General features: G+C 35.6%; 1 protein-coding gene across 1 annotated transcript in view; it reads left to right on the top strand.

The window, feature by feature from the left end:
- Positions 1-27066, top strand: part of LOC150106356 (lipase maturation factor 1-like) — a 239147-nt gene that overhangs the window by 169214 nt on the left and 42867 nt on the right. The window contains exon 11 of the mRNA XM_090393097.1: positions 10603-10715. Within this exon, the coding sequence (XP_090249223.1) occupies positions 10603-10715 (113 nt within the window). The remainder of the gene's footprint in view (positions 1-10602; positions 10716-27066) is intronic.

The following is a 27066-nucleotide window of genomic DNA, read 5'->3' as shown; positions in this document are numbered from 1 at the left end:
AATTGGTATTCCACAATCCTGATATCATTTTTAACACTTTCCTTTGTACTCTCTTCACTGTATCAGAATCACAATGGAAACCAGGAGACCATACCTTCTTGCAATAGTCCAAGTGAGGCCTTATCAAGACCTCGTGAAGAGGCAAAATGACATCCTTATCTTTACATGTGAAAGTTTGTTTCAGCATTGCAATTATCTTTTGAGTTGTATTTGCAATCTTTGCTATATGGCCCCTGAACTTCAACTTGCTATCTACTAACCCTCCAAGATCCCCCAGTCTGATTAGTTTCTTCTAGCATAATCCCACCAATATAATACGACACTGGATATCTAATCACACCAAAGTTCATGACTTTGCATTTACTGACATTGAACTGACATCCATTTTCCCATGCCCACAATTCCAGTCTATTCAAATCATTCTGCGAGTACTGCATATCAGCAGCATTCATTCCTGATTGCACTGCCTATCTTTACATCATTTGCAAATAGCTGTATGTTGCCTCTCATAATCCTTCCCAATATCATCAGTGTACAGATCTTGCAGACTCACATTTCCCATATGCCACTTTGTGATATCAGCCATCCTCTTATCCATGCTAATATTTTATAACCCAAACCCATATTCTTTAATTTATGCAACAGTCTTCCATCTTGTATTCTGTTGAGAGCCTTAGAAAAATCCAAGTTTCACATTACTATCCATTATCCTTGTCTAGTCAGTGGTAACATTATTGTAGAATGTGAACAAGTTGCTAAAGCACGACCTTCCCTTAGTAAACACATGCTATTCATTGCAAAGTAGAGATTCTCTGTCAACTCATTTCTGATTGCAAGTCCCAACCAAATATTCCAAAATCTTCTCCACCACTCCTGAGATATTGATTGGTTGATAGTCAGATACATCATACGTTCTTTCCACTCCTTCAGAATCTTCCCTATTGTGAGATTCAAATTATATAAAGGAATAGAAATTTCAGCTGAATACTCTTTTAGCACCCATGCTGATATCCTATCAGTCCCTATTGCTGAATTCTTATTCAGTTTGTGCAACAGGCTTTAATACCTCCTCATCATACACCTGAATTTCTTCATTCAGTGAAGAGGTAGCAGTGAGTTCAATGTTGCATACACCAGGTTGATAGCTTTTAGGAAAATGGGCACTCATTAGTTGAACAATCACTTCTACATCCATCACCTGCATTCAGTTGAGTTATTCTTTCAAATTCATTCTTTCTTTTACTTGCAGCATAATGATAGAATTCTTTTAGGTTGTCTTTAACTTGCAGAGCCAGTTTCTTTTTGTACTCAGACTTAGCTTTCCATACAACAGTTTTGACAATTTTGACCTACTGTTTATAATTATCATAACTGCACATGGTATTCCTTCCACATCATATTTTCTTATGAATCTTTTACTTCATAAGATTAGATATCCATTTGACTCCTACTCTATTTATTTTTCACTGTTGAGACACATTCTGATATTGCATCATTTAAGTATTTTTTTAAATGCTTCCCATGCACTGTCGATATTCTTCCCATCCAGCAACCAATACCATTGTACTGAACTCAGTATGCTCCTCAGATGATCATAATTTCCTTCTTTGTAGATTAGCATGTAACCTTTTGTGAATGGAACATTCATTAACTTACCGCATGATTGCGGTAAGTTAATGAATGAATCAGACCATGTTTCAGTCTTTAACTGAAACATGGTCTGACATATATTCATATATTCACATATACTCAAATCTAATACTTTTTGACTTCAAGTTTCTTATGATGACCCTTTTCATGCCCATCGTCTTTATTTGGTGATGCATTTCTTCACTAGCAACTGATAAACCTTCTTTAACAATGCTCCACTATATATTTGTTTTTAGGAATTTAGAGAGACTTAAAAAAGCTCTAAATAAACAGTAGGAAAGGAGATTAATACAAAAAAAAGTAAAGGAAGTGAAATACAAATGATATACAAATAAGTAAAGGAAGACTTAAGATAAAAAAAAGGTTATTGTGATATATGGTGAATTCAGGACATAAGGATAAGCTGCAATGCAAGTATGTTTCCCAGGCTTGAAGATTTGAGATGTGACTGAAGCAATGTATAAGCAAGTAGAACGCGTGCATGATATGATTGTTGGTTGGAATAAATGATTTAAAAGTGGAAAGTGCAGTATGAGAAAAGATATGATAGAGTTATGGAGTGAGGCAAAAAAAAAAAAGAACAAAACAGGAAAGATTATGAATTTGATTATGTGTTTGACAGAAAGAAGGATCTCTACAATACTGATGGACTGCATCTAAATAGTTTTGGTGTTAATCATGCTGAAGTGCAAATCCAGGGAAACTTAAGCAATTAAGGTGGAAGCAAGTGAGTGTGAGAATGATTAAGTTGAATCTAGTCTCTCAAGCAAAAATATTGAATAGGATAGTGAATTCAGAATGTAAAGGTGGGTGGGGAACTAAAGGGATGCTGCAGTTTCTATATACTAATGCCAGAAGTATCAGGAACAAGAGGGAGGAATTTTTTGGCATTTGTTAGTGCAACCAAAAGTTACAGGCATTAGTGAAACATGGCTAACAGCAGATGATGGTATAGTTACAGTGATTGAATGTAAAGGATTTAGTATTTTCAGGGAAGATATAGAAAATAGGAGGGGGGAGGAGTACTGCTGATGATAGCAGATGAATTGCAACCAAACAGAATAGGAGACAGGTGGGAAGGTGGATTCTCCATTACTTCCACCTTAGTATCACCACTTCTGGGTCTGGCTCCCACTGATAAGACTTCAATCAAGGTCGAAACTGGTCTGGGTAGTGGCCCTTCCCTTAATACATAGCATTATACATGTCCGCAAGGAGATGTGCTTTGCATTATGGGAGATGCTGAGACAAGGAGTGATGAGAGCTTTGTCCACCTTTACTACTAGTTGCCTCAGTCCTGAAGATACTTCAGGCACAAACTTTGTTTGCTTACACTTGGATAAAGGATTAAACTAAATTGATTATAGAGGGTTTTAAGACTGCAGTAGCAAATTATAGACCGGTAGGTATCTCAGGCATAGCAGTACAAGTACTAGAAAGAATTCAAGAATGGGTAGATGAAAAGATAATACTGTATGAGGGTCAACATGGCTTTGTGGAGAGTTGATCATGCCTTAGTAATATACTAACTTTTTATAATAGAGTAGCAGCTGAGTTGGATGAAGGAAATGGCTACACAATGATTTTTTTTGGATTTTGCAAAGGCTTTTGACTGAATATCAAATGGAACTCTGTTATGCAAATTAGAACAAATGGGGATGGATATGACACTGGTTAAATGGATAAGAGGTTTGCTGCTGGACAGATATCAAAAAGTGGTATATGGAGAGGCAGAATCAAGGCAAAAACAGGTGACTAGTGGTGTGCCACAAGGTTCAGTACTGCGATCATTGCTGTTCAATTTGTAGATAAATGATATAGGATTAACTATTACTTTACCTGATGAGGTGAAATTAGGTAAAATAATAGTTAATTAAGGATGTGCAGAGCTTGCAGGATGATTTAAATAGTCTGCCAGTGTGAGCAAAAGTTAATTGCTGTCAGTGTAATGTCGAGAAATCTAAAGTTATGTGTATTTCGAGATAAATATATTACAAGCATAACTAGCATCTATGTATTACATAGATGGCACTGTACTCCAGTAAATAGATGAAGCTAGAGATTTAAGTATGGTGATAGACAGAGAGTTAAAGTTTAGAGGACATAATGCAAAGGGTTGCCCATTATATTACTTGGCTATTGAAGAACATATTAACAAATAAAGATAAGGAAGTTGTTATTCCTCTTTATAAGGTCTTGATACACCAACATCTGGATTACTGTGCTCAAGTCTGGTTCCCTGGGTTTGTTGAGGATGAGGAAGTGGCAGAGAGGATTCTGAGGTGAGTGTTCAAGATGGTGAGTGGCCTGTGGAATGTTCCCTATGAAGATAGACTGAAGGTGTGTGGATTGCAGAAGTTGTTTGATAAGAGAAAAAGAAATGATAGAAACATTTAAGTTGCTTAAAGAATTTTATAGGATAAATGCACAGGAAATGTTTCAGCACTTGGCAAGAGGGACTTTGTACTCTATATATAATAACACATTACCAATCAGTTTACATTTTTGGAATGACAGTGTTGGGCAGTCTGTTAGCAACAGGATATAGATGAGAAAAAAGTTATGCAGAGTATGAGGTACATGGATTAGTTAAATATAGAGAGGTCTTATTGAAGTAGCATAGTTACCTTTTATATTATGATGGATGGTGGATGCACTTACCATCATATTCCTGGATTTTTGCAAATGCTTTTGACAGGATAGTATATAAAGCACAGCAAATGAATTTAGATAATTACTTTTAATAAAAAGTGTGTGTGTGTGTGCATGCATGTGTGGAGGAGCTACAGTAGTGAAGAAATTAATCTGAACAAGCTGAATTTTCATCAAGTTTTTGGTTTTAGTTTAGTTTTTGTTTCAATTCACAATAATTTAGGTTTTGGTTTTAGTTCACTATTCTGGTTTAGTAGAACATGGTTCTACCTTAATACCTTCATAGTAATTATCACAACTTTTCAGCACATTCTTGCATGTCAATTTGAAACTTATTCAGTTCTTCTGCTGGTTCCATTTTTTTTTCCCATTGATTCTTCTTATGTTGATAGTACCAATCTTAAACTCTGCTGATGCTGAGTGGTGATGTGTTCTGGGATTTGTTCTAGTAGCTGACTTTGTGTGTTCGCTGTGGTTCCCTACAAAAACAATTGGCTAAATCCCAAATTGTGAAAAAATATATATATCTGTTTCTTTTTGGATTCCGGTATTAGGCAGTTGTTTGCCCGTAACATTTTCAAGGGTTTAAAAAGTCTTCTGCCCATCTCCTCCTGGGTCTTCCTCTTTGTCGTTGTCCCTTTGGCTTATATTTCCAGGCAATATTTGGCCATCTGTCCTCATTCATTCTTTCTACATGGTTTTTCCAGTTTTTCTATAGTTTGTGTTGTCTTCTGTTATGTTAGTTATGGATAATTGTTTTCTTATTTCTTATCTTGTCTATTCTTTTACAGCCTTCAAGCAGTCTTAGGAACTTTATTTCTTCAGCTTCCACTTGTCTTTTATCTTGTTCTCCCCAAGTTTCACTGCCATATTTCAGAATTGGTTTGGCTATTGTTTCATATAGTTTTATTTGGGGTTCTAGACATCTATTTACTGAAGTGTCTGTTCAAAGTTCCAGTGACTGCTAGTAATTTTTGCTTTTTATATGCAATGTCAATTTCTCCACTGGGGCTTATGTAACATAATTTAAAAATTATATAACACACACACATTTTGATATTGTTACGAATATTGATACAAAAATATAGATGTTAATCAGTACTTGTAAGCTATATGTAATATAAGCATTGTATGCAATGGAGCATGTAGGAATAAATTACCTCCTGGTAGGGTTACTATTGGGAGGAAAAAAAAAAACAGTATTATAGAAACCAAGAAAAGAATCAGTGGAGTTAGATTAATGAATAACAAAAAAAAAAAAAAAAATTGATGAACAGCATAATAGATTTTCACAGTATATCTGATCAAATAGCAAGTATTGTTGCTCAAACTTCAAAAAAGATACACTCTTAAGATCATCCAAGTCTATGCACCAACAATGTCATACTGATGAAGAAATTAAAGACTTCTGTCATGATGTATCCCAACTTTACAATAAAGAAAAACATCATTTCAGAATTGCAATGGGAGACTTTAATGGTAGAAGTGGTATACAACAATCAGATGAAAGCTCAATGAGAAATTCTGGATATGGCATGAGAGATGATAGAGGAGCAAGGTCAATAGAATCTGCAGAAAAAGAAAGCCTGTACATCATGAATTTTTTTTCAAGAAAAAAAAAAACACATAGGAAGTGGACATGGAAAAGTCCAAATAGCAAAACTAGTGAAATTGACTTTATCCTCAGCAATAAGAAAAACATCTTTCAAGACTGCTCTGTTATAAACACCTTCAACATTGGAAGTGACCATCATATGGTATGCAATAAGATTCAAATAAACTGCCAAAGGGAAAGCAAAAAAATGTTTTGAAGATCAAAGCAAAATATAGATGTACACAAAATCAACATTAAAAAAGATATATTCCAACATAAAGTAAACAACAGATTTAAAAATCTTATTATAGATGACAATGCTGATCCATCAGAAAGTAATGACATTATTACCCAAAACCTCTTATAATGCTCACTTGAAATAGCTGGGCATAGAACAGGAACAAGACAAAATTTCTGAAGAAACAAAACAGCTGATGAAGAAACGAAGAGAAATGAAACAGTCAAATAACTTACAGAATAAAATTGAATACATTGAATTGTGTAAAACAATCAGAAAACATATCACAGAAGAATTAAGAAAATTCAGTTGTAAATTCAAACAATTGAAAACAACCATAGTCTCAAAAAAGCCAAACAGATGGTTGCAGTCAAACTACAAGATGCGACCATAACCAAAGATAGATATGCTATAGCAAAAAGAATTGAAGAATTTTACCCAGTATTATAATACTGGGTAAAATTCATCATCTTGATATATCAAGATGATGAATTAAATGAAGAAGAAGAAGTTATGTGAAGCATCCAAAGCTTGCAAAATGGAAAAGCTGCAGGTGAGGATGGAGTTATAGCTGAGCTTCTAAAAGCAGGTTGAGAAACAAACTACATAAGGTAAATAGTTATGCTAAGATTTTGTAGTTTGTTTCTCAACCTGCTGATGTTCATTACACCATTCAAGATTCTTGAATGGTGTAATGAATATCAGTTAGCATTATATCTTTGTTTTATTGATTATGAGAAAGCCTTTGATTCAGTAAGAACATATGCCATACTTAATTATGAAACCAACAAGTTGAGGAGCCATACGTCAGGACCATCAAATCAGCATACATCAATGCCACAGCAGTAATTCATTTCTGTGGAAATACAGAGAGGTATAAGACAGGGTGACACAATATTTCCAAAATTATTCACAGTGTGCCTAGAAGAAATATTCAAACTTCTTGATTGGGAAGGGAAAGGGCTGTAGATAAATGGAAGATATTTAAGCCATTTACGCTTTGCAGATGACATAGTTATATTTACTTCAACTGCTCATGAACTCCAAATTGCTAGCAAAACAGCTGGCCTAAAGATAAACCTAAAGAACTAAGTTATGTTCAATAGCTATGTCCAACCAGAAATAATAAAAATCAATAATGATGAAATTAAACAAGTAGATCACTACATATACTTAGGACAACAGATATCAATGGAACAAAATATCATGGATGAAATTAAAAGATGCATGCTGCTTGAGTGGAAAGTATTTGAAAAATTACATTCAATATTCAAAAACCAGCTACCATTATGCATGAAGAGAAAAGTTTTTAACCAATGTATTCTTCCTATATTGACATATGGGTGTGAAACATGGACATTAAATGCAAAGGAAATTCAAAAATTAAAAACTAAATTTAGTATGGAAAGAAGTATGCTTGGTATCACAAAAGGAATACGTGGATAAGAAATCAAACCAAAGTCTTTGACATCATAGGAAGAGTGAAACATCTGAAGTGGCAATGGGCTAGGCATATTGTTCAAAGACAAGATCAACGATGGACAAAAGAAGTACTGGATTGGATTCCATGAGAGGGAAAACGGCTGCAATGCCAACCTAAATTACAGTTGATTGATGATATCATCAGATTTGCAGAAGCAACATGGGAATGGAGAGCCATGGACAGACAGTTTTGGAGTAATCTTGGAAAGGGCCTTCATCCAACAGTGGATTGAGAGTGGCTTATGATGATGATGATTATATATTCTAGTATGGTGATTTTCACTTCTAGGTTCAGAGTTTAATGAAGAATTCTTTTTTCTTTTTGCTACACTGATAAAATGATTGATTCAAAACGAGGATAGTTACTCTTTCACTTGATATAATTTAATGAAATTGTGTATTTAGAATTACTATTAAAATTTCTTTGTTTTTCATGGTAAAAATTATTGTTAAAGAGACTCAGATAAAGAACAGACTATGCAGTCTCTTGACAGGCATTTAATACGACCATATTTCTATGAGAGGTGATGTGCTAATGTTTGATGAATATAATAGTCAGAGAATGTAGGTTTGTGACAGATAGATCAGATGGTTTGTAAGACTACAGCCAGTTCTTTAAGTGAGTTTTTCTGCTGATAAACATATCATGAATATACAAAGAGAGGGTTTTGGATTTATGTCAGAAAATTTTTTTCTTCATGTTCTAAATAAAAGTTGAGGAAAATGGGGAGCCCATCATAGTTTATTCAGTCTATCTGTAGCATTTCCCATTCCACCTGAGATAATCTGATTTCATAACAAACTTGAAGAGATCTACAATTTCTGATGGAAGGAAAGAAGGTACAACTATGGTGTCATTGAGAGATACATTGGTGAGAAAATGTTGAAACTGACCATTTAAATCCCCAAGTCAAGTTTAAGTTCCCTAATTTTTGAAAATAAAATTGGAGGTATTGTCTATATATTATTATTATTACGGGCAACTCTAAGGAGTCCTTAGACTCATCGAGGGAGGCCCTAAACATCATGTCAAGAACAATTATTCAATATTCACACAGTATCTATCATACTTTGCCTTGAACTCATTCACAGTCATGGCACCCACAACAGACCCTGGCAGCTTATTCCACTCGTCCACCACTCTCCAAGTAAAAAAAACTAGTGCTAACACCCTTGCTAACCACACTCTTGCCCAGTTTCCATGGATGGCCCCTAGTCCTCCCATCACCAGTCCTGTTCTCTAAAATATCCTCTGAATTAATCTTATAGAAACCCTTCAGTAATATGAATGTCTCAATCGTGTCACCCCTTTTCCACCTATCAACCAATTTCTGCAACCCACAAATCATCAAATTGTCATAAGGTTCAATCCATAGACCTGCTATCATCTTGGTCACCCGCCTCTGGATCCTCTCCACCTCCTCCCCATCAAGAAGAAACCCTGGTGCCCAAATCTGGGCACAGTAGTCAAGATGGGGTCTTATGAAGGCTCAATACAGAGGAACACTAACTTGCTTGTCTCTGCTTGTCAAAGTATTCTTCACTAACCAAGTGATTTGATGAGCTGATTTAGCCACTTTTGCAATGTGCGCCCTAAACTTCAACTCCCTATCCACCAACACTCCCAAATCCCTGGCCTCATCAATCTCCTGGAGTACAGTTCCACCATTGTGATATACTGCTGCTAATCTTTTCACCCCAAAATGCATAACCTTACATTTTGCCACATTAAATCGACATCCATTCTCCTTAGCCCAGTCCTCCAATGTCAAAAATTTGCAGGATGATACACACACCTACACACACACACACACAAAAACTCATATCACCATCCAAAACAAAGCCCTAACAATTTGCTCCAATGAACAGGCTTTGAACCAAGAATTTGAAATTATTAGCCAGACCTTTGTAAATGTAATAATGTACATAAAGTAAATCTAATGTAAATAAAGAATGGCTACAATAAACAACAGTTCACAAAATCCTCCAAAAAAATACCATCAAAAACAAAAAAGATTAAAAAAATTCCATAGCCTACCTTACATTAGGGGCATTCCAGAAAAAATAGAACATTACATAAATGCAATATTAAGACACCCTTCAAACCCCCTGCAAAATTAAGAAATTTACTTAGCTTTTCCAAAGATTTTCTTCCATACCTTGCTCACCCAGGGGCTTACAAAATTCACTGTACCTGTAACCTACCTTACATATGGAAAACAGGATGCACCATCCCAGTTAGAAAAGATGAACACAAATGCCCCATTAAATACCTCCACTATGGTAAAACAGGCCTGTCAGACCATGCACTCCAAACATGTCACAGAATTGACTGGAAAGGCACCAAGTCCCTACACTGCACCAAAACCTGGTTTGAAAGAAAATTCAAAGAAGTCTGTGAAATGCTGAAACATCATCCAAATCTGAACAAGAATGATGGATTAATTATTTCAAGAATTTGGAGGACCCATCTTCAACCAGTATAACATCCAGAACCAACTCCAAACAGAAGAAAATCTTAATACGAGAGGACTTTAGAAATTGTTTGATGTAATTCTATTTTTTTATATTTATTTTTTTATAATTTTTTTTCCACCAGAGGTCAGACTAGGGTAAATGATTAACAAATATTTAGATTCATCTTACTGTTGTGTAGTGTATTGTTATGTAGCTTGTATCCTGTACAGATGTATGTTTTCCTGATGATGACCTCAATACAGAGGTCAAAACGTTGAATAACATGGGTGTTGTGTGTCCATAAATTCTTCACTATGAATGCTAACCACTGTGTAACTTTAAAAGAAAGAATCAAATTTATTCTAGTTTATTCTCCTCTAACAGAAGTAATAATTGCAAATGTGTAAAAACATTGATTGTAACTATTTAATTGTTTTGGGTAAGATAATTTTATCAAAAAATTGATTATTTTTACTGTCTATTTTAAATGAAGTTTAATTCTGTTTATTAAAATTATTTTTCTCTTCAGACTTATCAGCATAATCCATGGCTCCTTCATCTGGCAGCAAAGTTACTTGTAAATGACAAAGAAATATTAACATTGATTTCTCATAACCCTTTTGAAGGGAAAAATCCTCCCAAGTAAGTAAAATGTTGCAGATAATCTTTTCAAAGTGATACATTTTGACAAATCAAGCTTATCTGAAAACTTGTGCACTCACTTCTTACACAGAAAATACCCCTAACTGGCTTGCAGTAATCTTGAATCTTTAAACTCATCTGTTAATTTTTTGTAATGACTTTTATAACATTCTGCTGTGCTGTTAACTCTTGAGAATTGTTAATATTACAGCAGAATGTCATGAAAGTTATTGTCTTTATGTCCTTTACTTCAATAATTTTTGAACAGTCCTCAGATTTATTAGCATTCATCTCATGCTGAACTTAAATCTTCTGCCAGTTGTCAAATATGAATTCTACTACTGTTCATCCTTTGGAGCAACTCAGGTTTTTTTATTTTTCAAAGATATTTGATTGGTATGTTTTTTGCGCTGTTCCTAAGAAAATTCCTGAGAATCTTGGATAATCAATCACGTAAAAAGAACATGATTTTTCTACCCTTAATAACTATACCAGTGGTATTGACATTGAAACATTCAAGCAGAATGGAGAGCATAGTTTCTTCCATATGCCTTTCATGCTGTGGAATTTGTTCAGTGTAATCTTGATTCATGAAAACATGTCTGTAATGGTTGACTAGAGCCTCTGTAGCTCAGTCGGTAAAGACGAAGCCCTTTGGTTCTAAAAACCTGGGTTCGATTCCCATCCATGACTTGAAGTTTTCTGATTTCTTTCTACTAAAGGTGAGTTAGCCAGTCTCATATGGAGGTAGAGGGTTTTCCCCTCTCTCAGAACAGGCAAACCAGCCCTGTGAATACACACAGATTTACAGTCATAAGATATATATTTACTAAATCCCTCATTAGGAGGGCTTAAACTGGCTCCCCCCCCCTCAAAGGACAGGAGAGAAAGAGGGGGGGGTACCTCCATATGAATAAATAAATAAATAAATGGGTGAATTATATAAACAAAGTAGATATTAGCTCTAGCATTATTTCAAAGCTGAATGTAGAAACTATGAAAGTTTCGTAAGATAGGTTGACCAGAGAGCTTATGGTAATACACTTCCTGACATTCACGAGTTGCCTAAGTGCTATATATTTGCCTTTTATTAGTCCATTTTGATAAGGTTTCACTGACCTGACAGCTGTTTCGAACTGGTTGGTTCTTTTCAGAGACCAGTTAGAAACCTTAAGAGTAAAAACTCTTGTTTTGTACTAAGGAACTTGAAATGTCATTTTCATAAGCAAAAACTTTGTTGGTGCATAAAAGTAATTACTAAAATAAAGAGCCAAAAAAGAGATTACAAAAATACATTTCTCTGACATTTTGAGTTCCTTAGTAATAAACGAGAGTTTTTGCTCTCGTAAGGTTTCTACTTGGCCTCTGTAGAGACCTGACCAGTTCAACACAGCTGTCAGGTCAGTGAAGCCGTATCAAAATGGACTAGTAAAAGGTGAATATATAGATGCTTGGGCAGTGGCTATGTCTTTTAAGTAGTCCACACTAAGGCAACTCATGAATGCTGGGGAGTGTATTGCCTTAAGCTCCCTGGTCAGCTTACCTTATATAATTTTGCATTGCCAAACTGAAGCTTTTTGGCTCTTTATTTTCGTAAATGGGTGAATGCTTTCCAAAATTCTCTCAGAAACATTCAAATTGTTCAGTTGCTTGACAAGTTTCAGGCCTTACAGAATGCACATAATTACTTCAGTGTTTCAATTACTCCTTGAGCAGGAGCAAAATCATATTAGATGATATAAAAATAGTTTTAATGTTGCCATTCAAAATATTTAATGGATCATTGATAATTTAAGATATGAGAGTTCTAAACAAGTTAGGGAAGTGAGCAGGTGGCATCAGGGACAGAATCATATTAAAAACTAAGATATACTGCCACCATCAACATCTTTTGGGATCTTTACTTTGATTGGATTTAATTTCTCTGCAGTTAACCATGCTCTCCACCTATCACATTTTACTCCATTGAAGAACCTTTCCATTAGGGAGGTCTGACTAATTCCAGTAATTTTTGGTCCCATATCATTTACTAGTGCTACAAATTAAATAATATTCAAGAAGAAATTATATTCATGTTTTTATCCTTACTCAAGCATGAGCATGTGAAGTAGCTTCACAGTAAATTACTTGTATATGGAGGCAAATGACTTCACAATCTCATGTCTGCATTATGGGATGTTGTGACGATTTGATGTGAAGTCATCTGCCTCCATTTACAAGTAGCCTATTATGAAATTACTTCACATACTTGTACTTGGGTATAGAATAAAAACAAGAATATTATGTCTCGTTAACACTTTGAGCAGTCAAGCAGTACAATTATATTGGCTTTTGAGTATTAGTTGGGAGGTGCTGCAATCTCTTAGCAACCTTCCCAATTTTTTTGTCATGCATTTATACACCACACAAGATGAGATAAGTATTTTTAACCTACTGCTCAAAGGGTCAAGTGTAATTTACTTTGTAACCAAGCAACCATTTTCTGATGCTAAAAATTCATTGCCTTTATTATTGATGCATATCCACTCTGGTTTATCATCCAAGTTCAACCTGAGGTGAGTATCATCATCATCAAATTCCTGACATGTACCCTCAAGGGGTGTACAGGATATGATGGTACTACATGAAAAATTTACATCATTACTAACTTTCTATCTACAATCTTCCTCCAAATCAGTCTGTTACTTGTCAAGACTAGAACATTAACAGATCTTATATTTCTATCTTTTAAGGCTCTTTTTACCATATCAATCCACCTATATCTTGGTCTTCCTCTGGGTCGTTTTCCTGATCTTTCCTCGCCCATTCTGTTTAAGTGACCATACCACCTGAGATTAGCTCTGCTAACGCATTCCTGGATACTGACAATGTCAAGTTCTTTCCTAATATCCTCGTTTTTAATATGATATTACCATTGATACCATCTATTCATGCCCCTAATCTTTCTTAGGACTCTCATATCTGCAATCTCTAGTCTTTGGTCAAGTATTTTATTTCTGACCCAGCTCTCAGATCCATAAGTTAAAATTGGTTTGAACACTGTCTTGTATACAGCAAATTTAGTATTTTGACAAATTATTTCTTATTCCATATGAATTTATTCAATTGACTTCATACCACCTTTGTTGATTCTGTTGTCTATTTCCATATTTAATTTACCATTTTCACTAAAAATCGTGCCTAAGTAGCTGAAATGTTTTACTTGTTCCACATGTTCTCCATTTACAATGCAGTTGACATTTTCAATGCTTTTGTCTTCTTATTGCTGACTTTCATACCATATCTATTACAACAGTTATTCAATTTAGTCAGGTAATCTTGCAGACTTGTAGCGGATTTATTTAGAAGTATAACATCGTCCACATAAAGCAAAGAGCTGACATTAACATCTCCAATTCTGATATCATGTTTAATACCACTTTCCTTCATAATATGATCCATATAGATAATGAATAACAGAGAGGATAATGTACATCCTTGTCTCACACCAGATTTAACATTAAACCATCTTCCTGTACTTCCTTCAATTCTAACTGCTGATTTACAACTCAAATAAAGACTAATTATTGCTTGATATAATGCCCCATTGACACCATATAATTGTAGCGTAGTGAATAGCTTCTCCCTTGGCACCTTGTCATATGCCTTTTCCAGATCAACAAAACTGAAATAGAGATCTTTGTTATATTCCCATCTGATTCTGACAGTCTCTATTTGGCCTGAATCCAGCTTGTTCTTCACCAAGCTTTTCTTCCACAATTTTTTTCAACTGTTTCTCAAGTATACTTGCATAGATCTTGCCAGGAACACTCAGTAGGGAAATACCTCTGTAATTCTCACATTCAGTTTTATTTCCCCTTTTTTATATATGGGTACTATTAGAGCTGTACTCCAGTCATCAGGAATTCGTCCCTCTGTCCAGGCTTTCTGAACTATGCAGTGCAGCCACTGTAAGACTTTTATACCACCATACTTTTATACCACCATGCGGTTTAGGTTTGGTCTGTGTAGTAGGGCTACTACACAGACCAAACCTAAACCGCAACGACATTCTTACTATTCCTAAAGTATGGGAAATTATCATACAAAACTGTGTTAAATAATTAACGTTTTTTTTTTTTTTTTGTACTACTTTAGCACGTTATGCACGTTTTCATGAGATTCTATTGTAATCATGCGCCCTAATTTTTGTTTAAATACTGTACTGATGATGTCCTAAGATACTTAGGATGAAATATTTACAATTAAATAATTTTCACTGCGGTTTATACGTGTGTTTCTTCTAATTAGTGAGTAATCTCAACTTTTAGCCTGTTGTTGGGGCAAAAAGGATTATTAGCTAGTATTTGTAAGATACAGCCTATTTTAAAAATGCATTGTATATTGTTTAAGGAAATTAACAATGTATTTGTAATCTTATTATTTAGCTAGTTGAACCTCTAAGTTCAGCTCTTAGTTGAACTTACAGGTTCAACATGTAAGTTCTGAATTCTCATCTCGTCTAAGTCTTTTTGAATATTATTCTCCCAACGCATCCACGGTCTACCTCCGGGGGTTGCTTTCCATCAGGCTTCATCTTGAATGATTGTTTAAACTAAGGGGTTCTCAACCTGTGGTATGCTGTGAGAGCTCAAAATTCGCTAAGTTGGCAACACTGATACTGCTTAATTTCTGAGTACTCAGTAAAGAAGCATGGCTGTTTTAAAAAATAAATATAGGAACAGGCTGGAAATTGAAGATTACTTGTGACTCTACCTTAGCAAGATAACTCCAACCATTGATGGACTGTGTAAGCATAAACAAGTACAACCATCTCACTGATTACTGTAAAATGTTTATAATTTTATTAAGTTGTTTATGTCACTCTGTATTTATCAATGTATGTAAATTATATAATCATATAATTTATGAATACAAAATTTAATGTCTGTGTGTGTATATGTTTTATTTTATTTCCATTGTTATACTATAACTATCGTTTTATCTATCTATCTCTACAAGGGGTATGCATGATACATACATAATACATTTCCAGGGAGTACATGAAGCATAAAAGATTGAGAACCACTTGTTTAGACATTCTGTCCTCATGTCCAAGCCATCTCAATCTGCTTGCTCAAATCTCATCAACTAGAAGTGGGGATTTATAGAGTTCTTGGGTATGTTTTCTTTTCCATTCTCCTGTTGTGTTACAGGAGAAAGGAGAAGAAAGTTATTATTTTCAAATATCTGCAACAGTTTTGCATCTTGGTCTGTTATGTTGCAGGTTTCTGCTCTATACGAAACAACAGCTCTGATGATTGTTTGTATATTTTGTTTTAACTCTGCTTGATAGAATTTTCATCATCATCATCATCAAATTCCTGCCATGTACCCTCAAGGGGGTACAGGATATGATAGTACTACATTAAAAATTTACATCATTACTAACTTCCTATCTACAATTTTCCTCCAAATCGGTTTGTTACTTGTCAAGATTCCAACATTATCAGATTTTATATTTCTATCGTCTAAGGCACTTTGTACTGTATCAATCCACCTATATCTTGGTCTTCCTCAAAAGTCGCTAAGTTGGCAACAATGATACTGATAAATTTCTGAGTCGTTTTCCTGCCAAGGTGGCAGAGAACACTCGTTTTGCTAATCTTTCCTCGCCCATTCAGTTTTTGTAACCATACCACCTGAGATTAGCTCTGCCAACACATTCCTGGATGCTGACAATGTCAAGTTCTTTCCTAATATCCTCGTTTTTAATATGATGTTGCCAATGTCAAGTTCTTTCCTAATATCCTCGTTTTTAATATGATGTTGCCATTGATGCCATCTGTTCACGCCTTTAATCTTTCTCAGGACTCTCATATCTGTGGTCTCTAGTCTTTGATCAAGTGTTTTACTTCTGACCAAGCTCTTAGATCCATAAGTTAAACCTGGTTTGAACACTGTCTTGTATACAGCTAATTTCTCTCTTATTCCATATGATGAATATATTCAATTGACTTCCTACCATAACAGCTTTGTTGATTATGTTGTCTATTTCCATATTTATGATAACTAATAATTAAGGAATTGTCAGCGTACACTAGAAATATAAATTAAATAAATTTTAATATATACTTTCCGATATTTCGGCAAACGTTACGTTGGGAACTTAATACAAAGACACGTGCACACAAGTACTACATAACAGCAAATGAGAACCGAAGCTAACATTTTCCTAAAGTCCTGATGGTGCCCCCTGGCAGGCTATATTGGTAGTTCCTGGCCTTTGGGCTGAAGTTCTTCTGATAAATGTTTCCCAAATTTGGGGCAGTCTCATGCATCCAAATTTGTTGAGGTTTGGCATGTTCCTAAGGGCTGAGGCTGATTCCATGAATAGTCTTTCATATTTGAACTTGCTGCGGTGTATTACTGTGGCTTTCTTCCATCTTATTCTGTGGCGAGTATCCAGAGCGTGGTCTGCAAGCCAAGAGTGGCTGTACTGGTGAAATTGGATGTAATCCTTGTGTTCTGAGATTCTGATATTTGCTGTCCTGCGTGTTTGGCCAAAGTAGGACAATTTACAGCTGCAAGGGACCTGGTATATGCCAGGTAGGTCTAGGGGAAGTGGTTGGTCTCTAGCGGAGCGGATAAGGGATGCCAATTTTCTGTGTGGTCTGTAACAAGTGGTCAAGTCATTTTTTTTAAGATTTTGTTTCTTTTTTCCGAGGTGCCTCGGACGTAGGGAATGGTGATGGATTTAGAGTAATCTTTTTTGTGAGGGGGAGGGGGGGGAAAGGTAGGTTGTGGATAACTGGTTTAAGTATTTTTTTGGATTCTTTTGGGGTGGGGGGGGGGTAGCCATTGGCTGAGAAAGTGTTATGGATGTGATTTAGTTCAGTGGTTAGGGCTTGATCATTTTAACAGATTATTTTTGCCCTGTTGAATAGTGCCTTAATAACTCCATATTGATGTGTGTGGGGGGGTGATGGGATTGTTGGTGAATGTATCTGCCTGTATGGGTGGGTTTTCTATAAACTGAGAAAACCAAGGTTCCATCAGGTTGGCGGGTGACTAGTGTGTCTAGGAAGGGGAGTTTATTGTTTTCCTCTTTTTCCAGGGAATCAGCCTCAGCCCTTAGGAACATGCCAATCCTCAACAAATTTGGATGCATGAGACTGCCCCAAATTTGGGAAACATTTATCAGAAGAACTTCAGCCCAAAGGCCAGGAACTACCAATATAGCCCGCCAGAGGGAACCATCAGGACTTTAGGAAAACGTTAGCTTCCTAGCTTCGGTTCTCATTTGCTGTTATGTAGTACTTGTGTGCACATGTCTTTGTATTAAGTTCCCAAGAAGATGGCAATGTGACGTTTGCCGAAATATCGGAAAGTATATATTAAAGTTTATTTAATTTATATTTCTAGTGTATGTTGTCAATTCCTTAATTATTAGTTATCATGTTTAACCAGCGTATAATCCTCTCTACAAGAATTTCCATATTTAATTTACCATCTTCACTACAAATCATTCCTAAGTAGCTGAAATGTTTTACTTGTTCCACATGTTCTCCATTTACAATGCTTCTGCCTATTTTCATTGCCTTTGTCTTCTTATTGCTGACCTTCATACCATATCTATTACAACAGTTATTCAATTTAGTCAGGTAATCTTGCAGACTTGTAGTGGATTTATTTAGAAGTATAACATCATCCGCATAAAGCAGAGAGCTGACATTAACATCTCCAATTCTGATATCATGTTTAATACCACTTTCCTTCATAATGTGATCCATATAGATAATGAATAACAGAGTGAATAATATACATCCTTGTCTCACACTAGATTTAACATTAAACCATCTTCCTATACTTCCTTCAATTCTAACTGCTGACTTAAAACTCAAATAAAGACTAAGTATTGCTTGATATGAGCCCCATTGACACCATATAACTGTTTATATGGTGTCAATGGGGATGTTAATAGCTTCTCTCTTGGCACCTTGTCATATGACTTTTCCAGATCGACAGATCTTTGTTATACACTCAAGATTTCTCAACTATTTGTCATAAAGTGAAGATCTGATCCTGACAGCCTCTATTAGGCTTGAATCCAGCTTGTTCTTCACCAAGCTTTTCTTCCACAATTCTTTTCAAGTATACCTGCATAAATCTTACTAGGAACACTCAGTAGGGAAATGCCTCTGTAATTCTCACGTTCAGTTTTATTTCCCTTTTTATATATGGGTACTATGAGAGCTCTACTCCAATCATCGGTAATTCATCCCTCTGTTCAGGTCTTCTGAACTATACAATGCAGCAACTGTAAGACTTTTATACCACCATACTTTAGCATTTCTCGTCGAATATCATGTACTCCTGTTGCCTTTCCACATTTCAAGCCTTTGATGGCTTTTTCTACTTCAAGTATGGATATGTATTCCTGATTGTATGCCTGTTAAGTGTTTTTTACCACTGTGCTCTCACTACTTGTTTCATTTAGCAATTTTTCGAAATAATTATTCCATACTTCAAGGATATCTTTTTCTCCCATTTTCCTGTCACCTTTATCATTTCTAACTCCTTTTACAGCATTATTTCATCCATTTCTAAGCTTCTTCAACAACCTCCAGAATATCTTACCACCTTCTTGATATTTATTTTCTATATTCTTGCCAAAGTCCTCCCATGACTTTTGTTTACCTAGTTTTACACAGTGTTTAGCTTTCTTACATTTGTCTTTGTATTCTCTAAGAGCACTAGCTGACTTATTTGCCAGGAACTTTTGATATGCTTTCTTCTTTTCCTTAACTGCCTCTTTAACTTCCTGTTTCCCCCCACGGAGTTCTGATTTTTCTATCCTTGCTGACAACCTCACCACATGCCTCTCTGGCTGAATCAATCACGGTTTTCTTCAAGGCTTGCCACTGAATTTCGAAGGTTTGGTTCATGTTCTCAAACTCTTATTTTTTCTTCAATAATCTTTGTGTATTTTAGTCTACAGTTCACATCTGAGAGCTGCTCAACTTTTATTCGCTTTAAAACTTTCTTACATGTTATTCTATTCAATATGAAATTCAATTTTATCCTGCTCAGGAATAAATGGTGATCACTTCCAATTTCAAATCCTCTGTACACTGTGGTGTCCTGCGCCAGTGGGAAACCATCACTATCAACAATAACATAGTCAATGAGACTTTTCTTATTCCTTTCCATGTGAATTTGTGCACATTTTTATGTTGGAACATGGTGTTAATAATAACCAGTTCATGTCCTGAGCAGAAATCCAACAGGTATTTGCCATTATTATTAGCTTTGCTCTTTTCTCCAAATTTTTACAAAATATTTTGTATGTCTGACAATCATTTGCTACTCTGCTATTTAGATCCCCCAACTTTTCCTTTTTCATTGTGTCAGTTGCTTTTTCTAAAGCATCAAAAAATTCCTCCACTTCTACTTTAGTAGAACCTTCTGTGGGACCATAGGCACAAATAAGTCTGTCCAATTCCCCATGCTGATATTTGCCCACATCACTCTACTTGTGACTGCCTGCCATTCAAGAAGATTAGCCTCGTATTTTGTGTTGAATACTATGGCTACTCCTTCTTTTCCTTGATTGTCATTGCCTGAATATAACATTTTGTATTTATTGCTCAGAAAGATCTCACCAGTTTTTGTCTCGGTCACGCTATTACATCGATTTGGTACTTATCTAATTCCTCAGCTAGCTCCATTTCTTTGCCATTCAGGCTTCTTATGTTGATAGTACCGATCTTTTATCCTGGTGATGTTGAGTTAGGTTGTGTTTTCAGATTTGTTGCAGTAGTTGACTTTTCGCTGTTTGCCCTTGTTCCCTGGCGAAGGCCCAGCTGGAATGAAATTTTGTATTTTGGTTTAAGCCAATAAGAATACAATTTGGTCAGCTAAATCCTAAATTGCCAGCCCATCCTCATTCGTTCAATATCCAGGTAGATGCCCAACAGGGGTGCACCACGAGAAGGTGAGGATTGGACATTAGGTCAGAAGACCTGATCTGTTCACGCATTCCTTTAAAAGCTATGTAGTCTCGTCAGTTATATGGCTTTGACCCTTAAGCACCCTTGATCAAATTTTGGAAGATAATAAGTGATGTATTGAATGATAAGATCTATAGGAGGCATGTATTCTAGCTTTTATTATCTTCAACTATCTTGGAACATTGATTACTGAAGGAGGTGGCACTTTTACATTTCTGGTTATCAATGGTAAAAATGGTCATTTTCCCCTTGATTGCGATTTCTGCATACATTTAAATATTCAATTTTATCCTGGTTTATTTATAATTCTATAATAAAATTAGTTTAATCCTTTATCCAAGTGTGAGCAAACAAGGTTTGCGCCTGAAGTATCTTCAGGACTAGGGTAAAGTGATACAACACCAGGGCAACTCGTTGCAAAGGTGGAGAAAGCTACCAACACTCCTAACTCAGTATCTCCTATAATGCAAAACACATCTCCTTGCGGATATGTCTAATGTTATGCATTAAAGGAAGGGCCACTACCCAGACTAGTTTCGACCTTTATTGAGGTCTCTTCAGTGGGAGCCAGGCCCGTGGAAATACCAGGCAGAAGCATTAGCAGGTCATCTCTACCTATAGGAGTTGCCAAATGGTGTGCCACCCTTTTTTAATAAATTACTCTGGATTTAGAGAAAGATGTTGAAAGTTTATTTTTTCACTTGGTTAGAGTATAATAAAATTAGTTTAATCCTTTATCCAAGTGTGAGCAAACAAAGTTTGCGCCTGAAGTATCTTCAGGACTAGGGTAAAGTGATACAACACCAGGGCAACTCGTTGCAAAGGTGGAGAAAGCTACCAACACTCCTAACTCAGTATCTCCTATAATGCAAAACACATCTCCTTGCGGATATGTCTAATGTTATGCATTAAAGGAAGGGCCACTACCCAGACTAGTTTCGACCTTTATTGAGGTCTCTTCAGTGGGAGCCAGGCCCTAGTGGAAATACCAGGCAGAAGCATTAGCAGGTCATCTCTACCTATAGGAGTTGCCAAATGGTGTGCCACCCTTTTTTTAATAAATTACTCTGGATTTAGAGAAAGATGTTGAAAGTTTATTTTTTCACTTTTTCAACCGAGTTGCCCTGGTGTTGTATCACTTTACCCTAGTCCTGAAGATACTTCAGGCGCGAACTTTGTTTGCTCACACTTGGATAAAGGATTAAACTAATTTTATTATACTCTAACCAAGTGAAAAAATAAACTTTCAACATCTTTCTCTAAATCCAGAGTAATTTATTAAAAAAGGGTGGCACACCATTTGGCAACTCCTATAGGTAGAGATGACCTGCTAATGCTTCTGCCTGGTATTTCCACTAGGGCCTGGCTCCCACTGAAGAGACCTCAATAAAGGTCGAAACTAGTCTGGGTAGTGGCCCTTCCTTTAATGCATAACATTAGACATATCCGCAAGGAGATGTGTTTTGCATTATAGGAGATACTGAGTTAGGAGTGTTAGTAGCTTTCTCCACCTTTGCAACGAGTTGCCCTGGTGTTGTATCACTTTACCCTAGTCCTGAAGATACTTCAGGCGCAAACTTTGTTTGCTCACACTTGGATAAAGGATTAAACTAATTTTATTATACTCTAACCAACTGAAAAAATAAACTTTCAACATTTATAATTCTAGTTTTTCAGCAGCAATTTTGAGTATTCTAAATGTTGTTCTAATGTCTTGAGCATTTTCTCCAACAAAGCATATATCATTTGCATATCTGAACAGAACAAAACAGTACAGTAATGTTAGATTTATGTTATCTTGTACAGTTTCTCAAATACATTTTTCTAATGCTAAATTAAAAATGACATCTGCTTGTTTCTATCTTGTCTTAATATCAAAAGGTTCAGATCTAATTTCATTAGCTAATACCATGCTTCGTCAGTCAGGGGTGCAAATTTTAATTAGCCGTATTATCTTATGAGGTATTCGTAGTTCATCTAATATTCCCAAAAGTCCTTGACTATGAATGCTATCCTATGGTTTTCTATAGTCTACAAATAAAATATGGACCTGCAGATTGTATTCCCATTTTTTTTTCTAGTATGTCTAAGTGTAAATATTTGGTCAATTGCTAATCTATTTCTTTGGAATCCTGCTTGATATTCACCAATATTTTCTTCAACCTAAGGTAAGATTTATTCTTTTTAGTATAATATAGATAAAATTTAGCCTGCTGACAGTAGTGATATGCCCTTCTAATTTTCAGATTCATATTTGTTTCACTTTTTATAAACTGGAATGATTAGCGATTCTTTCCATTCTGCTGGTATCTCTTCTTCTTCCAATATTAAATCTATGATCATATGTATATGAGTGATTATTTCATTATCCCTGTATGAGGGTGGTCTGAAAAGTTCTTGACCTAACAATGAAAAAACAAATTTATAATTTCAAAATTATTTTTATTTTTCAACATAATCTTCCTTAAGACCAATACATTTATTCCAGCGATGCTCCAGTGCCATTATCCCGTCCCTGTAGTGGTTCTCAGTAAGATCTGCAAAATACCCCTCTACAACTGCAACCACTTCCTGATTCGAAGAAAAACACTGACCAGCGAGGAAGAGTTTTGGGAAGAGATAGAAGTCAGAGGGTGCCAAATCTGTGGAATAGGGTGGATGTTCCAACAATTCATAGTGCAGATCCCTTAATTTTCCCCATTGCCAAAACAGCTTTGTGGGTGGGTACATTGTCCTGATGAAAGATGATTTTTTTTCTTCTGCAGACTGTGTCTTTTTCAAGAATTTTTTTGTCTGGTCTGGTTAAAAGATCGGAATAATATTCCCCGGTTATCGTTTACCCTTTTCAAGATAAGTAATAAACAAAATGCCTTTAGCATCCCAAAACACCGATGCCATGACCTTTCTTGCTGATGGAACCAACTTTGTCTTCTTTGGTGCTGAACAACTAGCATCTGTCCATTGTTTTGACTGCTATTTGGATCCAGGTCTCATCGATAGTAATAAATCGACACACAAAATGTTTTATTCTTGTTAAAACGCTCCAAGCACTGTTCAGAGATTTCATGCGAATGCGTTTTTGATCTGCTGTGAGCAAACGCAGCACCCATCTTGCACAAAGCTTTTTCATTTACAATCTTCATGCAAAATATATCCTACACATTCTTTTGAAATGCCTATAGTCTCAGCAATTTTATGCACTTTGACTCACTGGTCATCCAATACCATATCGTGCACTCAATCAATGATTTTTGGTGTTGTTATACTTTTTGGACATCTTTCGCATGGATCATCTTCAAAACTGGTATGGCCATGATTAAACTCGGCAACCCATTTCTTAATTGTGAGAAATGAAGAAGAGTGCCCATAAACTTTTATGAACTTTGAATGAATTTCTTTTGTCGTTAAACCTTCTTTTACAAAGAATTTTATAACCGCACGATACTCAATTTTATCCATTTCAAGGGATACAGACAACACTTTTGCTTCAGCCAGCTGTATAAAACAAACTACTTGATAGAATGACTTGCAATTTCACATGGATGCTTATGACAGATTACCAACTTGGAAAAAAAAAATCTTGCCGATAGCGTTGCCATCTATGGTCAAGGCTGAGAACGTTTTAGGCCACCCTTGTATTTAATGAGTTAGGTTACTACTCCATCAGTACCTGAATGTTTAATGAAGGTTTAATTAATTCTCGATGATATGTATGATAAGTATTCTGTTTGAAAGACACGGTAGGTTCATCACATTTAGGAGTTTGTTAACGTTTCTGGATTTCTTTAATCTGTTCATGAAAAAATTTTCTTTTCTTCCTTGCTGCTCTCTTTGTATCTCAGAGAGGCATGAATATCAGCTGAGTTATTAAGCCATGTGCTTCCATCTTTTTCTTTACTGCCCATTCACATTCTTCATCAAACTGTATTTTACTTTGAACTCCAATTGAATTTTCTTCTGCTACTTTTATGCTATCATTGATATGATTCCAGATGTTTTCAATATTTTCATTCTCTGGTTGTATATTTTTCAATTCACATTCATATTTTCTTCTCTCTTCTGTTATATCTAGTTTTTTAATATTGCATCTCAGTTGACGTGCTGAAAAATATTTACTGTTCATTTTAATCTTAAGTACGGCACCAATTAGAAAATGGTCACCATCTCCTTAGTTCCAGATATTCTGAATGCAATTTCTGTCTTTTGCTGATTATGATATGGTTTATTTGATTGAATGTATGACCATCAGGAGATTTCCATGTTTGTGTATATTCTTCCTCATAAAAATGCTGCTTATTATTACATTTTTGGATGTGGCAAAATTAAGTAATCTTTCTCCATTAATATTTGTCTCTTCATAAAGGCTTTGGTTTCCAATAACTTTTTAATATAAATTTCTTCTTTTCCAATGTTTGTGTTGAAATCGCCTAATAAAATTATTATATTCTGCCAAGGAATTTTTTCTAAGTTGACTCTTCTGTCAATATAGATGAATGTACATTAATAGAGGTTATCTTGAATCATTTTGCTTGTACTTTTAGCTTGCTTATTCTTCCATTAAAAGCTTCAAATTTGATCAGAGATGACCACAATTTTTTCCTCATGATGAAACCTGTTCCAAATTCATGTTTATCAGAGTTATTTCCATCATAAAGTAGCAAAAGGTTCTCTTTCTTCAAATTTCCTTCTCCTGTCCATGTATTTGTTAATAAATAAAATCATTTACTTATATTTTGCTGAAGTCAAATTGGCATCATCAGGGATTAATACACTTGTATTAGAAACGTGCAAGCAGTAACAAAGATGAAAAAAACCAGAGATACAAGAACACCTAAAGTCCTATAATTACACCACCTATTGGCTTCAGTTGGGTGTCACTAGGCTGACTGTCTGCAGAAGAGGGTTTCCCATATGAGGGTGGGGGGTCTGATACAACTATATTTGTTTAGTTTGGGATAGTTGGTAAGAAGTAAGGTGGCTTTTTTCCCAGTGGATCCTGTACACTGTGAAGTTCAGGGATCGATTTGGTTGTCTTGTAACTAGGGTGTCTAGGAATATTTCTTTCTCTCATGAATTGGATCCTGGCTGTTCAAATGGGAAAATGCATAAGGTGTCCCAGCCATGTGGCCAAATTGCAAACACATTGTCCACATAGCATAGCCAAATAGTGGGTTTAAGGGACAAGGAATTTAGAGCATTCTTTTCAAATGTCTCCATGTAAAAATTAGCCATGGGGTGGGGGGTAATTCAGGAGGAAATTCTGCTTGGATAAGTGCCAACATGCCTTTAAGTGTGACATTTGTGAATAAGGAGGAGACATCAACACTAACTATTAAGTTAGTGTGATGGAGTGTGAGGTCTCGTATACTGGACTTAAAATGGGCTGAGTTTTTGATATGTGACAAGGTGTTGCCACTAGTACAGGAAAGCACTTTGGCTAAATGTTTGCTAGTTTGTAGGTGAGTGAATCTATACCATCTACAATTGTGCATAGAAGTACATTCTCTTTATGGATTTTTGGAAGTCCATAAATATGGGGGGGGGTCTGGCATTGTAGAATATTAGTTTGTTGGTTATGTCTGCTTGTCAGAAGTAACATTTTTAATATTTATGGATGGTTGTAATCTGTGTGTAGGTTGGGTCATAATTTTAGCAAGCAGTAGGTGGATCGGTTGTTAAGAAGGGTGGTTTTTTTCCACTTTCAGGATTATTTCTTCTTTGTTATTTCTTTTTTTTTTTTAATTAAAAAAAATTATTAAAAATACACTGTGGCATGCTGCTGCTATCATATATTCATCTTGTTGGATTATTTACATCCAGTCTTTCATACTTAAAGATTAAATGATGCACTGTGATGGACTATGTAGAAAATACCCCATTCTAGTCAGGGCTGTACTTATGCACAGGCACATGAGGGCTGAGGGCTAGATCTCCAGAAAATTAGGGCCAATTTAAGGGGAAGGAACTCCAGAGCACTCTAGCTCCTCAGGTCCCACCTGCTTTGGGAAAAGTGTACATACAGCCCTGATCCTAGTCTTGTAGAAACTGCTGTTTTAAGCTCACCATTGCAAACAGCAAAACCTTCACAGTAGCAAATTGAATTTCTTCACAAATGATATCACAATCCACACCACAAAATATAGCTGTTGAGAGTACTGTATAAAATTTGTGTTTTGTATTAAAACTAGAAAACTGTAGCCGAGGTCAGTAAAAATAGAAAATGACAGGAAGCAGAACAAAAGAAATTATACATTAATGACAGTACACAAAAGTATGTGCTTCATCTATTGGCAGGGACCATACATAAAGCACACAAAATGACATTATGAAAAAAAAAAGCACAAATGCTCTTCCATTAT

This window comes from Typopeltis vanoorti, chromosome 5 (genome assembly GCF_054136105.1).
Source record: "Typopeltis vanoorti isolate ZY-2024b chromosome 5, IOZ_Tvanoo_1.0, whole genome shotgun sequence".
NCBI lineage: Eukaryota > Metazoa > Arthropoda > Arachnida > Uropygi > Thelyphonidae > Typopeltis > Typopeltis vanoorti.
The sequence above is the reverse complement of the archived record's forward strand: the minus strand, read 5'-3'. Positions and strand labels throughout refer to the sequence as shown.